At 38.5% G+C, this 16,330-nt stretch overlaps 1 protein-coding gene across 1 annotated transcript; it reads left to right on the forward strand.

Annotated features, from left to right (window-relative positions):
- Window positions 1-9,627: 9,627 nt before the first annotated feature.
- Window positions 9,628-15,037, forward strand: LOC135474984 (uncharacterized). The gene is made up of 6 exons (XM_064754701.1): window positions 9,628-9,654; window positions 10,394-10,796; window positions 11,132-11,177; window positions 13,329-13,367; window positions 13,904-13,932; window positions 14,828-15,037. The coding sequence occupies exons 2-6, from the start codon at window positions 10,794-10,796 to the stop codon at window positions 15,035-15,037; spliced, it is 327 nt and encodes a 108-aa protein (XP_064610771.1). The 5' UTR covers window positions 9,628-9,654; window positions 10,394-10,793.
- Window positions 15,038-16,330: the final 1,293 nt, after the last annotated feature.

A 16,330-nucleotide genomic window follows, 5' to 3' on the forward strand; every position in this document is an offset into this window, starting at 1 on the left:
ATAATGTCACACCTCCATGTCAGTCAGGGCCATAAAAGAAATATCCATGACCTTAGACACAGTAATAGGTAAACCCAGATTTTTTTATTTGATATGTGCTTAACACGGTATCGTACTCTAGCCATTTTACTACTGTCTGGTTTGTGGGAAGTGCTTGACAAACATTCGCACGCTTGACACAGATATTTTCATCTGCCGCGCAAGCCTAAAGTATTATTTCAAGTGATCTCAACTGAATATTGCTAAAGACTGCCTTTTCGGCCGTACAAGCTGTATCCACTGCATACTGACTTGGAACCCCGAAATAGTGGCCACATGTTAGTATGGCGAATTCCCTGTCCAAGGCTAGGAGTAACCTGTTGTTCCAGCGAACTAAACCACTGGAACACGTTTTGAAATGAAAAATTCTCATTATTAATACACCCATCTAAATTTTTCCCAATCGATTCTATATCGAAACGCATGAAGTACAAAAGATTTGCCATTACATTCCTTGCACTTATCACAGTTCAGGCTGACCTCACTGTCAAGGTTAGCTTGTTCAAGAATTAAATCATTGGTGGCGGTGTACCCTGGCTTGCTAACATCCAGAGTTATTGCTCTCTTGCTTAACGATCCTACGTGGATAGGATGACACGACTCTAAGTACATTACGTGTCCAGAAAACGTATACAGAGGGCAAATAAACAAAAAAATAAACCTAGAATCAAGTATTTCTCACCCACTTTTAAGTATGCACCACACATCGATGGCGTAAATATATGATTCGTGGCCTCGTCACAGCTTCACATTCAGGTGAGCTCGGTGGGAAACGGGAAGCAGTGTGTTATATTTTAACAGTTTACAGAAATGAAGACAGAAGGGGATATAAGTGTTTTCACGAACAAGAATACAAGTTTGATTTTGATTCAGGCTGATCGCAGAGCAACCGCTGACTGATTGGTGTTTTACACCGTACCGACCACTGATTGACTGGTGATTTACGCCGCACCGACCACTGATTGTTTGGTGTTTTACGCCGCACCGACCACTTATTGGTGTTTTACGCCACACCGAACACTGAATGAAGCACATTTATAACAAGTTTTTAAACTTAGTTATATTAACTTCTAAAGTATTGGAGACTAGACCTACCCTTTTTAGTGGAGTGCAATTGTGTAACATCTTTTAAATAGTGAAAACCAATAATAGTATAATTACAGTAGTGTTAAGAGTAGAAAATAAACGAGTAGAAATAAACATTAACACATTACACGCCACCTTGCACTATAGTGTATATAAGCAAAAATATGGGGTGGTGTGAATAGCAATATAGTAGATATCACCAGCCTAGAATTACGCAAAATGCGTAAGATGTTGTCCTCATATTTAATTAACAAGCACATTAAACAGCGACTAAAATTTGGCCTCGACCTGAGGACACCCAGGAAAACTGTGTCATGTCTCGGAAGGATACACGTCATTATAAAGGTAACCGTGGTTATTATCGTAGTATGGTCGCTATTTTGTCCGTCAGGTCCGCACTGCTAGAGGTGTAATTATTGCTGTAGATCTGTTTATGATAACTGTTCTGGTCGGCCTGGTAAACACGAGTTGTATTGATATCATATCGCCGTCATATCGTCCTTCAGATACGTTCTAATACAGGTGTAATTATAACACACAATAAGGTAACACAGGAATGTGGTTATTATTGCTGTACATCTTTCAGTAGACGAGTGAGTGAGTACTTGGGGTTTAACGTCGCACTCAACAATTTTTCATATATGACGACTAAGGGGTGTATGTGATGCGCCTCGTTGTTTCGAATGTGACGGCTTCACTGAGACGACTTACCAAAGGCAAGTAAGTCGCCCGCCCGAGCCATTATACTGATACGGGTAAACCAGTCATTGCACTATCCCCTTCATGCTGAACGCCAACCGACGAAGTTACAACTTCCTTTTTTAATGCAGATCTACGCTGACTTGTTGATCTTTCAGGTGACCTAGTCATCCTGGACCAAGGCTAGGAAATTTGTCATACAAATTATGGTTATAAACATCACCTTGTACACCCGAGACGTACTGATAACTAGGACACCTCAAAGATCAACAAGTCAGCGTAGATCTACAGCCAGACGCCAGATCAGTTGTCTGTAAAGGTGGAAGCTGTGATTGACCGTTTAGAAGCGGATGGTGTCATCGAAAAGGGTCAAGTATTCTCCTTGGGCGACGCCTATTGTTCCAGTAGTAAAGTCCAGCAGCGAAATACGCCTATGTAGAAATTACAAGGTTACCGTAAATCGCTTCACCAGTCTAGACGTGTACCCCATTCCCAGAATGGAAGAACTTTTGACAAATTTGAATGGTGGGGGAAAAGTTACAAAACTTGATCTTCGTTATGCCTACTAGCGACTGGAGTTTGATAAACCATCCCAGATCCTAACTAATATAAGCACTTCAAGGGTATACACATACAAACGCCTACCTTATGGTATCAACACAGCTCCAGCAAATTTTCAAAGGGCTATGGAAACAACCATGAAAGGACAGAATGTTTACATATTTTGACGACATTCTGGTCTCCGGTTAAAATAACACAGATCATGAACACAATCTTAACAAAGCTCTGAAAACACTTTGGGACGCTGGTGTTCGCCTACATGTAAGTGCAAAGAGAGTGACAACACCCTACTGCAGAAGAATTCAAGATGTTCCTGCGCCAGAGAATGTCGCAGAGCTGAGAACATGCTTAGAACTTCTGACACATTATGGTAAATTTATGCCAAGCGTGTCCACTCGAATTGGTCCTTTGTACGATCTCCTGAAGAAGGGCAATCCTTGGCAGTGGATCGCTAAACAGCAACAAGCATTCAACCTCAGCAAACAGAGCCTTAGTGATGATCCGCTACTTGTACATTGGCCCTGACAAGCCAATCATTCTGGTGCTTCAAGAAGCCTCAACAAAGGGGAGTGCAGCTATACACAAATAGAAAATGAAGGGCTGGCTATTGTTTTGGCGTAACCAAGTTTCGACAGTACTTGCTTGGACGAAGCTTTACAATTGTAACGGATCACTGCCCATTTACTCAGTTTGTTCTCCCCTGCAAAAAGAACTTCCCAGATGGATGCATCAAGCATTAAGCGATGGTCAATCATTCTCTCATCATTTAACTATACCATATGGTATAGGGAATCAAAGGTTAACAGCAACGCAGACGGCTTGTCACGTCTTCCACTGAGAGAAATGCTAATGGAAAAACCTGAGCAGAACGAGGAACTGGTGGTTATAGTGACAACGCTGGAAACAAATCTTCCTGTTACCGCTACGGACATTGAAGGTGAAACTAAGAAAGCCCCTACTCTGAGATGAGTCTTACTTTACGTCTTAGAAGGCTGGCCTGATCCCCTAGATTCAGTGACTGATGTAGACATCAAACCCTGCTTCAACAGACACAAAGAGATCAGCGTGGAACAAGGTTGCCTAATATGGGGAAGTTGGAGTTATCATTCCAACACGTTGGGTTCTTCAGGAATTACACAATGAGTATTCCTGACTTCTTCAGATGAAGTAAGTGGCATGTTCAATCATCTGGTAGCCACTGATGAACAAAGACATTTAAAATCTTGCAAAAGGCTGCATTGACTCTCAGGAGTTGTTAGCCAAGCCTCTTGTGAGACCTTTGATAAACAAATATTTCTTCGCGGTAGCAGATGCTCACTCAAAGTGGATTGAAGTCACAACAATGACTCACATCACAGCAACAACTACGATCAAGCATCTAAGACGACTTTTCGCAACATTGGGGATACCCGGATCACATCGTTTGAAACAAATGAAGCCAATATACATCTGATGAATGTCAGCAATTCTTGAAAGTGAACGCAGTTCGACACACCTTGACAACGCCTGGACGTGTCGTTGAAAACTTCAAGACCGTATTAAAGATGTCAAAATTTTGTTTTGCTTAACGTTTGCCTTCATATGTAAAACTGTATAAAGTGATATGTAAAACCTAAATTTATATTTTGGCAAGTTTATAACCCGTATTTCTGCCATGGTCTATCAGGCATATTTCATAGTACAATGAACTAACCTAGTCAGTTTGGAGAACAGGTTGCAGCTCAAGAGTTCGAATCATTGTTGACCTTTTTTGTTTGGAAACATACTTTTGTGTGAATAAAGATATACCTCGTCTTGCAATGTATAAGTGTTATTGTGAATTAGAATGAATAATTGTTAAGATGGTATTACGTCACGTGTGGTAACTACAACGAAATCATACGTGAATCCTACTTGAGAGCACAAGTGGTCGTCTAGCTATCATTAACATTGACACGTGACGCGTTGCAGCAGTATAAGGCTGAAAAGTTACATTTGTTATTAATGTATTTAACTTATTGGTACATAACAGCGTGCTTAAGAAATTTTCAGAAAGGTCATTTGGGGTAGGGTGATTTCCCCCACTCCATAGTTAAAAAAAATTTCAGTGTGACTGGAGTAGGCTACCATTTTTTCGATTTTATGACACATACATCTCTTCAGCGCATGTTTGGAGCTTTATAAGTCGCATGTTTTTCAAAAAACAGGAACAGAAGACCAAAACAGAACTGAAAAATAAGTGGCCTTACCAATGTGTCTGCAGTTGTCACTTACAGCTATAGTCAGTTTTGCTTCGTGAGGTGCACAGTTTCTAACACTGGGGCCGATTCCTCGCCTCACCATACCAGGTCCTTTATTTAAATAATAAATCAAATGTCAGATAAACAGGACCGACAACGATGGAAGGAAAAGCGATCACTATACATACCCAAACAAAAATTCTGTCCTAGCGTAACTCTCCCTCTTCCAGGCTGTCTCAAGAAGCCAGCTTACACGCGGTGTATGCCTCAGCCGGACGTGCCCCAAGTGAAGTGAACATAATAAATGTTCTCCACCTCGCTACCTCGCTGCCTCGCTCTTTGCAAAGGTCGAGGCAGGGAGGTAGCAACGTATCGAGGTAGCAATGCGAGGCAGCGAGGTACCGAGATAATCTTAATTTCGTTCTCCACCTAGCTCTCTTGCATCGCTGCCTCACATCGCTACCGCACTACTTCGTTACCTCGCTTCTCTACCTCGTTTCTTCGCTGTCGCGCCCTGTATTAGAAACGTCAAGGTAGCGAGGTAACGAGATGTCCTCTATCGGCCTCCACACTAGTCAAGAGTTTATGAACTCGTGATTCTGTTTTTGTTGTACTTGGACACAATCGGTCCACCTCAGTTATGGTTTCATTATGGGTTTAAAAACGCATTTGTTCGCCTCAATAAATAGTTCCATGTGCTCGTCCCATGGCATACAATAGTTAGAAGGTCACATTCGTATTATTCGCTAACGTCAGAGAGTTAAGGTTGGCCAAGATATTGCGGCAATATTGCCGATGTGGCATTAAGCACTAATCATTCATTCAGAGTTAAAGCTAACAGTATCCTCATTTCAGCTTAAAATACATCCAGCTGTCAGCGCCAAATTATGCAAGTTTGAGAGCTAAAGTATACATAGCACTTGCATTCGTAATCATACACAAATAGGTATACATTTACTGTTGACAATATACAAATAAATTTTCTTCTAATACAAATATGGCGTGAAAACCACCGGTAGACAATGAAAAGTCGTAAAGCATTCTAAAATAACAAGCGTATCTTTTCGTTGATATGCATATTGTAATGACTAGAACTCATGGATTTCATAAATGTCGGAATGCTTCTTGGATATATCTGTGTTCCAGTGATTTGGACCTCCCTGTTATATCGTCATATACCAAAGAAATATTTCAGTGTCTTCTGTATTAAGTATACTCACAAAAGTGAAAATAAGAATGTCAGCAGGGAAATGAAAATATCCTGGTGATATTCGTTTGTAACGGTTCAATAATGAGGAGTAGTAATAGAAGAGTAATAAAACCAAGCAAGATGTAATACGGGCTTGCATAGGGTTAATTAGTGGCAAATTATTGCATTTTACCATAGAGTTTATTTGTCACATACAAATTTACTTAAGTGAGAAGTATTTTACAACAGCAGCATTTTAACATTATAATTAATTTGCCCAACATGCAAATTTTAAAGCAAAAATTATATTAAGAATTAAGTTTTTGTATGTGGGCAGATTCAAGCATTGGTCTAGTCAAGGGTGACTGGATTCCAAGCTGAATCAACCATTGATCTGTCGCAATGCAGAACTGTTAAGTTTTCAGTTTGTAAACAAAACGCCATCATAGCAAAGCAGAATATTTATGGAGCAAATTTGTCAAACGTAGGTTCAAATAAGCTGTCACTGGACGTTAAGGAGAAGAAACTGTTCAAAAGCGATAGAAGTAATTCTAGATGAAGCGTTTAGGAGTGGAATGGGCAAGTAATGTTTCCTGAAACTATGTTTGCAGATTTTGCTCAACATGTATGTTCCAATAAAGTTCAGACAACTATCCCAACAATTGAAACACCTGCTAAAGACGGACTAGGAAAGTTGACCACTATACATTTCCAGGAACCAGCAGCATTACGACAATCGAAAACGTCATCGTAATTTGAGATGTTCGGCTTGCACATTGCTTGCTTGCAAGTTGAGTTAGTATGACGTCTCTCGGCCGCTTTAGTGGCAGCGCTTTGGCGGCATGGACTCGTCTTGCCACACGATGACACACACCAAATAGCTCCTCGTCGTCATATGACTGAAATATTGTTAAGCACGACGTAAACCTCCAGGCGTATATAAATAGGCCCCTACATATTAGGCCTCTGTTCCCTAAGAGGATCTAAGCTTTACACAGCTACCTTCCTGATTTCCATTATTGGCAGATTGATGGAAGGCCTGTCGGTCAGGCATGCACAATTATGGCTGTATAGACATGAGAAACCGTTCAGCGGTTGTCAGGCAATGCTTAACTGACATTTCTGATCAAACAAACAGAGTGAATTTGGCATTTTTTTCATGAATATTGTTGTATGTGATTAATTAATCTTGGTGTATTTACACATTTCAGCTGATTATATTCGAATTACAATAAAGCAGTGCCCTCCTTCAGGTAGGCCTTTACCTGACACATCTCCTGACCTAAGACCGGAGACGAAGCAGCTAGAGTTGGTTTCGAACACGCGACCTAAGTGATCAACGGTCTGACATTCGCAGTATGTTTAAGTGAGAAATAAATACATTTAGAAAGTGTAAAGGGGGGTTAATTAGTTAATTATTTTAGTTAGAGGAAAACACACAAGAGGATGAGTGACATCGCTAGTTATTCTGATGAGTGACATCGCTAGTTATCCTCATATGTGTCATCTCTCGTTATCCTGATGAGTGACATCGCTAGTTATCGTCATATGTCATCTCTCGTTATCCTGATGAATGACATCGCTCGTTATCCTGATATGTGTCATCTCTCGTTATCCTGATGAGTGTCATCGCTAGTTATCCTCATTTGTCATCTCTAGTTATCCTGATGAATGACATCGCTAGTTATCCTGATATGTGTCATCTCTCGTTATCCTGATGAGTGTCATCGCTAGTTATCCTCATTTGTCATCTCTAGTTATCCTGATGAATGACATCGCTAGTTATCCTGATATGTGTCATCTCTCGTTATCCTGATGAGTGACATAGCTAGTTATCCTCATATGTGTCATCTCTCGTTATCCTGATGAGTGACATCGCTAGTTATCCTCATATGTCATCTCTCGTTATCCTGATGAATGATATCACTAGTTATCCTGATGAGTGTCATCGCTAGTTATCCTGATGAGTGTCATCGCTAGTTGTCCTGATGAGTGTCATAGCTAGTTATCCTGATGAGTGTCATCGCTAGTTATCCTGATATGTGTCATCGCTAGTTATCCTGATATGCGTCATTTCTCGTTATCCTGATGAATGACATCGCTCGTTATCCTGATATGTGTCATCTCTCGTTATCCTGATGAATGACATCGCTAGTTATCGTCATATGTCATCTCTAGTTATCCTGATGAATGACATCGCTCGTTATCCTGATATGTGTCATCTCTCGTTATCCTGATATGTGTCATCTCTCGTTATCCTGATGAATGACATCGCTAGTTATTCTGATGAGTGACATCGCTAGTTATCCTGATATGTGTCATCTCTCGTTATCCTGATGACATCGCTAGTTATCCTCATATGTCATCTCTAGTTATCCTGATGAGTGACATCGCTAGTTATCCTGATGAGTGTCATTGCTAGTTATCCTGATGAATGACATCGCTAGTTATTCTGATGAGTGACATCGCTAGTTATCCTGATATGTGTCATCTCTCGTTATCCTGATGAGTGTCATCGCTAGTTATCCTGATGAGCGTCACATTTATTTATTTATTTGATTGGTGTTTTACGCCATACTCAAGAATATTTCACTTATACGACGGTGGCCAGCATTATCGTGGGTGGAAACTGGGCACAGCCCGGGGGAAACCCACGACCATCCGCAGACCTTCCCACTTACAGCCGGAGAGGAAGCCAGCATCAGCTGGACTTGAACTCACAGCGACCGCATTGATGGATGAGCGTCACAGTTGTGCAAGTTAAACCGAATCTTTAATACAGCGTTATTCATTGGGTGAAATAAATATACAAATTAATAATAAATACATCACGCTAGATATAATAAAACAATACCCGCAACATTGAATTATTCGTATTATAGCTTTTGCAAACAATGGCACAGGGAAAATTCATATCATTAAAATGAAGAGTAACTCGAAACATGGCGGAAGTTCAATAATTTGAGTGCTTGTGTATGCATGTGAGCTTTGTTGTTTGGAAATGTATGTACCAACATGACAAACTGTTAACCACGCACCTCAGCGTTTAGTCAAATGTACGTGTCTAATTTGACAGCGTCTACAACAGCCGAGCAGATGAACACATCAAAATGACAGAATATTTGTCAAATATGGTAATAGAAAGTTGTACTACATTCATTGTATTCTTGGGACTTCTTTAAATTTACAGTCAGGTGTGCCTTTTCAAGCAGTATCTGTCAGAAATTGGCGGAGGTAGTGAAGGGAATGCAGACATTTCTGATCCGTTGTTTGGACAGCTTGTAGATATTATGCAAATTTTGGAAATGTTAATGAAGACTCTTTATCTTTAAATACCGGCATTGTTTTGAAGGTGACATCTTCTCTGTTCATCTGCCAGAAACAGATCACGACGACCCCAGTATGAGCATGACTTCCACTTTGCGGATTGCCTTCGTTCTGGTGGTGATAGCGTCTGTTTTCGCTCAGGTAAAACTACCTAAAATTTACTTCAGTTTCACGACGTTGATAGTCAGTGCACTTTGAAAGTTCATTTTTGGATCAATCTACATGTACCTGTAGAACACTATCTCCATGTTCTTGTCAGAAGTGTTAAAGTTAATGCCCCAAATGCAGCAGTTGTGGGTGGCTTCTGTTTTTATCCTACTTGCGGCGTGAAACACCAATAGGTAGATAAATAATTATTTGTAGAAGTATGTGACCCAAAGTTTAGATTTCCTAATGCTACAAGTTTGTTTCAGTATGACAGCTTTAAATATATTATAATTCGATAAATAACCAAATGTGGATAACAAAATGTATGTATTTTTTCACCGCCACCTGGCCATCAGAATACCCCAGACTGTTCCAAACGTCAGACCGGTTAGTTTTTCTTTCTTCGTTCTTTTTTTTCTGAAGATTTAAGATAAAATTACTATATATATCATGCAGTTTGCATTATCAAGGACAATGTTTTTGGAGCGATATCAACAATATTATATATAACATTTCATTTAGATAGATATCAACAACATTATATTTAACATTATATTTAGAACGATATCAACATTATTATATTTAACATTTCATTTAGAACGATATCAACATTATTATATTTAACACTTTGATTTAGAACTATATCAACATTATTATATTTAACACTTTGATTTAGAACGATATCAACATTATTATATTTAACACTTTGATTTAGAACGATATCAACATTATTATATTTAACATTTCATTTAGAACGATATCAACATTATTATATTTAACATTTGATTTAGAACGATATCAACATTATTATATTTAACACTTTGATTTAGAACTATATCAACATTATTATATTTAACACTTTGATTTAGAACGATATCAACATTATTATATTTAACATTTAACGTCGAGCAACTTTTAATGCGACGGATCTCGATGCTCACATTGGAAGTTTAGTTTAGACTGGGCGCTCGGGCTTCCACCACCCTTAAACACTGTCGCAGGCGTATAGTTGAACAGTACACTATTTACTATAAATAAATAAATAAATAAATAAATTAGGTGTTTACATCCGTTTGAGAGTTACATTCTGTACATAGCTGATAATGCATTCGTTATATCTGTACAGATTGCGCCGCCATAACTGATCTTGCCGAACGTCAAACATGTAAGGTCCAACATGAAATCGTTTTCATCGAGGGTGTACGACCTTCCATATTACATTTGAATTTAAGTTCAGTATATTTAAATGCATGTAAGGTAAGCTGGTGATGTGGATTTAAAGATTTGTATAATATTAAGAATTGATTATCGATTTTCGTGATATACATGTATATTATCTGCCATTTACAATTAAGAGTTTGTGGACGTCGGTTGATAAGTAACAAGTAATTACAAGTAATAAGCCCGTAAGATTCCTTTATTCCAACACAATACAATGGTCTGAAGCATCTGTTTGTGTTTAATTCAAAAGCAAAGCCTAACTGTCTCGTCTGTCCGCAGGTTTTGTGAGCGCCGAGAAACGTCAGATGGTAACGGTCACTTTTAATCATCAATGTACTCTTAAACAATTGTGCACGATTAACCATAAACATAGAGACGATCAGAATCTTTTATTAAACTTCGCACAAATGAGTTTTTTCAATAATAGCTTTTGTCAAACTTCAGAAAGTACGTGTCATTTTCCTCTCGATAATTTTACTTCTTTCGTCTTTCCCTTTGACAGAATATTCTCCTAGATTACGCTATCAAAGATAAACCTGCCTGAACTTTGTGGAGTAAAAACTGAAGCCTATATCCAGTACAAGTTAAGCGTAGTAACACTATGACTTAATTATAACACTAACACTAAGTATATATATTTCAGCCCTCTGGCGGCCCTAACACCCCAGACTGCTCCAAACGTCAGACGCGTAAGTTTACCTAAGCTTGGTTCCGTATTTTCTCTGCTGTGCTGCCTTAATTGTGTGAAATTTAAACCCTGACAACAAAATGCATCAGACAACGCGATGGACAGAGTGGATTTGGTTTTCTCTATCAATGAATCAGACAGTGTTCCAGTAAACAAATGCGGCGCATGTTACTATGGTCTATTTCCATAGCCGCCCATTTTCAGTTCTGTGTAAATCAGTCATACTCGCTACCAGAATTGCCTTTAGTTTGTGACACGTAAGAACTCAAATTGTATACACTGATATGTGGAACATACATATTATTACACAGAAAATGCAGTTACAGTACTTTTTCTTATTAATAATGATAAAATCCATAAGCTTAGTTTCGACACCATGAACGCATTACTTCGGGTGACGTCATAATTATTGAAAAGCAAGTTGCATGCCGAACAATGGGCGTTTAGAGTACTTTGTTTTACAATGACTGCACACACAAGTGGCTACAGCAAACTCAACCCAGTAACATAACCTACACTACAGTCTGTGTGAATTGACTGCATTGCTTTAATTTCCTAACTCCCATCTGTGAATGTATACTGCCGTAAGATCATATACTATATAGAAGCAGAAACAAATACTGCCCAATGTGTTCTGAACACGTCTTTATTCTTGTGGATATAGCCGCAGCCTCACCGTCCGATTTCTCCCTGTATTGTTATTCACAATATTGTACACGGCGGTTCAAGCTGTAATACAAACAGAATATGTTGCTTACATGTACTTTACCCTTTACTTCATTTCAAATCATGTTTACCACTTCACCGTATTTCAAATCATGTTTACCATTTTACTGTATTTCAAATCATGTTTACCACTTTACTTTATTTCAAATCATGTTTACCATTTTACTTCATTTCAAATCATGTTTACCACTTTACTGTATTTCAAATCATGTTTACCACTTTACTGTATTTCAAATCATGTTTACCACTTTACCGCATTTCAAATCATGTTTACCATTTTACTGTATTTCAAATCATGTTTACCACTTTACTGTATTTCAAATCATGTTTACCATTTTACTGTATTTCAAATCATGTTTACCACTTTACTGTATTTCAAATCATGTAACGGAATTCTGGCACCGCATAATGCTTGTTTACTTTAACACGATAGGACTATTTCCGCCTAATTCGTCATTTAAACAACATTAACTATGTCCATCAGCATTACCCAGCTCAACTACGTACTTACAATTTCTTGGCCGTATTTTAGCTTTTACAAGGAGTTACTTATTAATTTATTAACTTTTCGTCGTCAGCTGACAGCAGCCACATGAATTCTTGTTTATACTCGCCACAACACCTCTCCCCTCTCCCCCACCCACTCTATGTTCGGTTAAATACAAAACGTTAACTCACACACAAAAAACCTAACCTATTACAGGTCTGATATGGACTATATCATTATGAACTCTGCTTACTACAAGAGATAAAATAAAATTCGTTTACACAGTTTCAAATACAGCAGTGTCAGTAACAGGGTTTACAGTTAAATCAATAGCACTTAATTAAATAGGTAACTGGTGTCGCCCTCCGTCAAAACATGTTGAACTTTGCGCAGTATCCAGCGTACCACTGGTTTTTTAATAATTCTGACGTCACCTGAGGCAATGGGTTCTTGCCATCTAAACCGATCTTATTATTAATTAGAGAAAGTATTATGGCTTCATTTTCCTTACAAGAATACGAATTTCCAACATATCTACGTGTAGAACTCGTGTTGTTGTGTGTCACTGACTACAGACAGTTGTGGTAGCGAGTATGACTAATATTACAGACAACTGAATATAGGCGGCTCGCTGAAAGAATTAGACATAACAGTTTTTATCAATAAGCTGTTAGTTACGCGCAACACCATGTTTAGTTTGACCACTGTGTTAAGTTTTTGGTTCCGTCTCACTGGCTCTAACAGGCACTTGACCAATGAGCTTTGTCAGCTACATGCCGAAGGTCAGTGGTTTACTCCGAGCTCTCCGGTTTCCGCCACCCATAAGCCTATCATGTATGTGAACTATACTTGAGCAAGATCTTAAATGTCAGGCAATCAATTAGTCTGGGTTGAACATTGGACGATGTACTTTTCTAATTAATTCGTGTTTTTCTGCAGACTGTTCAAACATTGCTGAACCTGTCAAGCGTCAAGCGTGTAAGTTGTTTTCTATCCTTTGTTAAATCTTTGTCATGACGTATTGAGTACAGTCTGTCTGATATCTGTGTAAATGTGGGAATAAATCAAGTCAGAGTGGATATTTCAAAGTTAAAGTGTCATAAAATGCTAAAAACTCTCTCACCGTTCTGCAATAATAGATGGCAATGGTAGAAGCTTGCTGAAGACCCCATCTGTGATCTGAGTTCAAGCAATTTTATCGCTTTCGATAAGGAAGTCCTAGTGTACCAGGTGACCTGTGAAATATGTCAGACAACTAGTTTTGAATATACTTACTATTAACATGGCTGTCTGGAGAATATATCACAGAATGGTTTTTAGAGTAGACGACTGATGGAGAAACTTGAGCAGTTGAGGCCTTGCGAACTTAAGTAGTTTCTGAAGGGAAGGGGTGTGTGGGGGTGGGGGTGTTGGACAGATGGCAGTCTAGAGGAAGAGAAAACCACCAGTATACAGCTTATCTACAGATTTAGGTCTAATCACCAGAAAATTCACTTTGCCTCGTTTATTAACAGGTTGTGTCACTGCTGAGAAGCGCCAGCCGGTAAGATTCCTTTCTGTAACATTTCACGGGTTAACAATATTCGCGCATTTAATATTTAATGCATGAATCTAATTTTGCTGATCACATCTCCGTTCTTGTTGAATTTAAGGAAAACATCAGTGTTCCTTGTTCAAACGGAAATCATCAGTGTCAGTAGTTCAAAAAGGAAAACATCAGTGTTCGCATACCAATTCTTCCAACAAAAAATTTAGTATGAGAAGCTTGAAGTCAATGAACTTTCCCGAAACTTATTTGTACCTGACCTATGTCTGAAAAGTACTTAATTCAAAAGAAATTCTAAAACAGTTTCCCTCCTTTGCTAATCAGCACTGGTATATTTTGATGGAATCTGGAATCAGACAGAGTCCAACATTTCATATTGAGAGGTGAATGGTAATATTGTCTGCAAGGTTTTACATCGGCAAAGCGTGAAATGGCTTTGAAATGAAAATAAAACTTCATTTCTGACAGTCCACGGGCGGCGATGACAACACCCCAGACTGTTCTAAACGTCAGATAGGTAAGGGTGCAATATAATTATTGTTTAATTATTGATAAAATTTTTTGCAATCGGTTTTTTATTTATGTAATAAATGTGAGAGCCTTAAGTAGTCATTGGTTAATTTCATACCTAAGTACAGTACAAAGAAATTGACACCTTAGGAATAAACAAATCACAGCTGTGATTCCTATATACATTCAAACTGCAAATTCTTAATGATATTACCAAAGGTTTACTGTGCTTATCGCATAAGAAATGCAGAATTATGTGAGCTGAAAATCAAGCATAAACATTCCAATGATCTAAAAATTGGTTAGAAAGTTTGGGCACCTCTCACATTAACGCCATTCCGTCACAGTTACTTGTAAATTGTTGTGCGTTTCCTCTCCCCAGCGGCCTGTGACCCGCCCTGTCAAAACGGAGGAGCGTGTGTCGCCACGAACTCCTGTGTGTGTCCCTCAGGTTTTGTTGGAATCAGGTGTGAAATTGGAATGTGAACGTCATCGTCTCGACGCAACGCCGACTGGTAACACAGCGTTTAATGGCAATATCCTTAAGCACTGTATAACTTCGTTACATCGAGGCTATGTCTCTGTGAAATAAATCTGTGAAATGTCCTAGTTCGATTTCTTTATCTTTTCAATAGACACCACTTCCGGTTAGAATTTCTCCACAAGGTTACTGGGTTTTCCTGACACGGAGTGCATATGTAGCCGTTGCATTACAATCATAAAAAGTCAAATTATTTTAATGAACAGTCGTATTCTCTGACACATCCACAGTCTTTCAATCCCTTAAAAAACGTACGCCGGAGAATTTTGCCGAACAATTGCATAATGAATATTGTTCATCACAAAATATTAGCCTCATCTGTACACGTGTTTTAGTTAAAAATTCGTAATTAAGCTCCTAAAATTTATAAAACGGGTCGCATTTTAACTTTTCCAAGCTTTAGAATCATTTTAACACAATAAATAGTACATACATCAATCTGATATTTAATGTATAATACAATAATTTGAACAAATACGTACAATTTGACTTCTTTAGCGAATATGTATTTTTTCAAAACTCTCTGATATAGCATCTTTAAAGATTGAAGCACATCACGTGACAACATAGACATAGTAATAATCAAGATAAACATGGTAATATTGGCACAAACAAAAAATTGGCAAGCACGTTCCCGACAAATTCACTTACGTTTTAATTTTATGTATGTGATGTAGCCTAGTTCATTACTGGCTTGCAACTCCATGTTTAGTGGCTGCGGGACAAGCAGGTAATACAATCTCTTCATTGAACATTACTGATATTACCCACGAGATGCAGACGTCATAATTTCTTAACAGTTGATAACTTGATGTAAAAAAGTGTAATCAAAATCAATCGCTACTTTTCCAAACTTCACCACAAGATAAACAGAAAATCGTCTGTTTAAAATGGTTTGGACTGAAGCCAAGGGCGTATGCTTGTGAGGCCCACACAAGTGTCATTCTTACTTACCAAAGCCTTATGACGGGGAACGACTAAAATGTTCAAATAAACCGAAAATTAAAACATGTGCGTAAATATTTGTACATGTAAAATTCTTCATGCCATACCAAATGCGTGGACACCTGACAAAATTTATCGGCCGTTCATGTATGGTTCTGGCTTTCTAATACAGCTATTTAGTGCCCCGCTACTATTACTCAAGTGAAACAGGCAACACTGGAGACGTAAGTTCCGCTATTAGTGACAAATGGGTTAAATCCCGTTTAGAGTTTAACCAAATGACTATTCAAGGTACTACTCAAGGTAGTAAGCCAGGGTGATCTCTTCATAATTGGGATTGTTTCACCCAATCACACATAGAATATTTAAATAAAGACCGACTAACAAGGCGTGAACTTC

This window comes from Liolophura sinensis, chromosome 9 (genome assembly GCF_032854445.1).
Source record: "Liolophura sinensis isolate JHLJ2023 chromosome 9, CUHK_Ljap_v2, whole genome shotgun sequence".
NCBI lineage: Eukaryota > Metazoa > Mollusca > Polyplacophora > Chitonida > Chitonidae > Liolophura > Liolophura sinensis.

What these genes read in the sequence shown, in the direction of transcription:
- LOC135474984 (XM_064754701.1), top strand. An exon ending in CTGCTCCAAACGTCAGACGC is followed by an intron (nt 11,178 to 13,328) that starts GTAAGTTTACCT and finishes GTTTTTCTGCAG; the next exon opens with ACTGTTCAAACATTGCTGAA. An exon ending in ACCTGTCAAGCGTCAAGCGT is followed by an intron (nt 13,368 to 13,903) that starts GTAAGTTGTTTT and finishes GTTTATTAACAG; the next exon opens with GTTGTGTCACTGCTGAGAAG.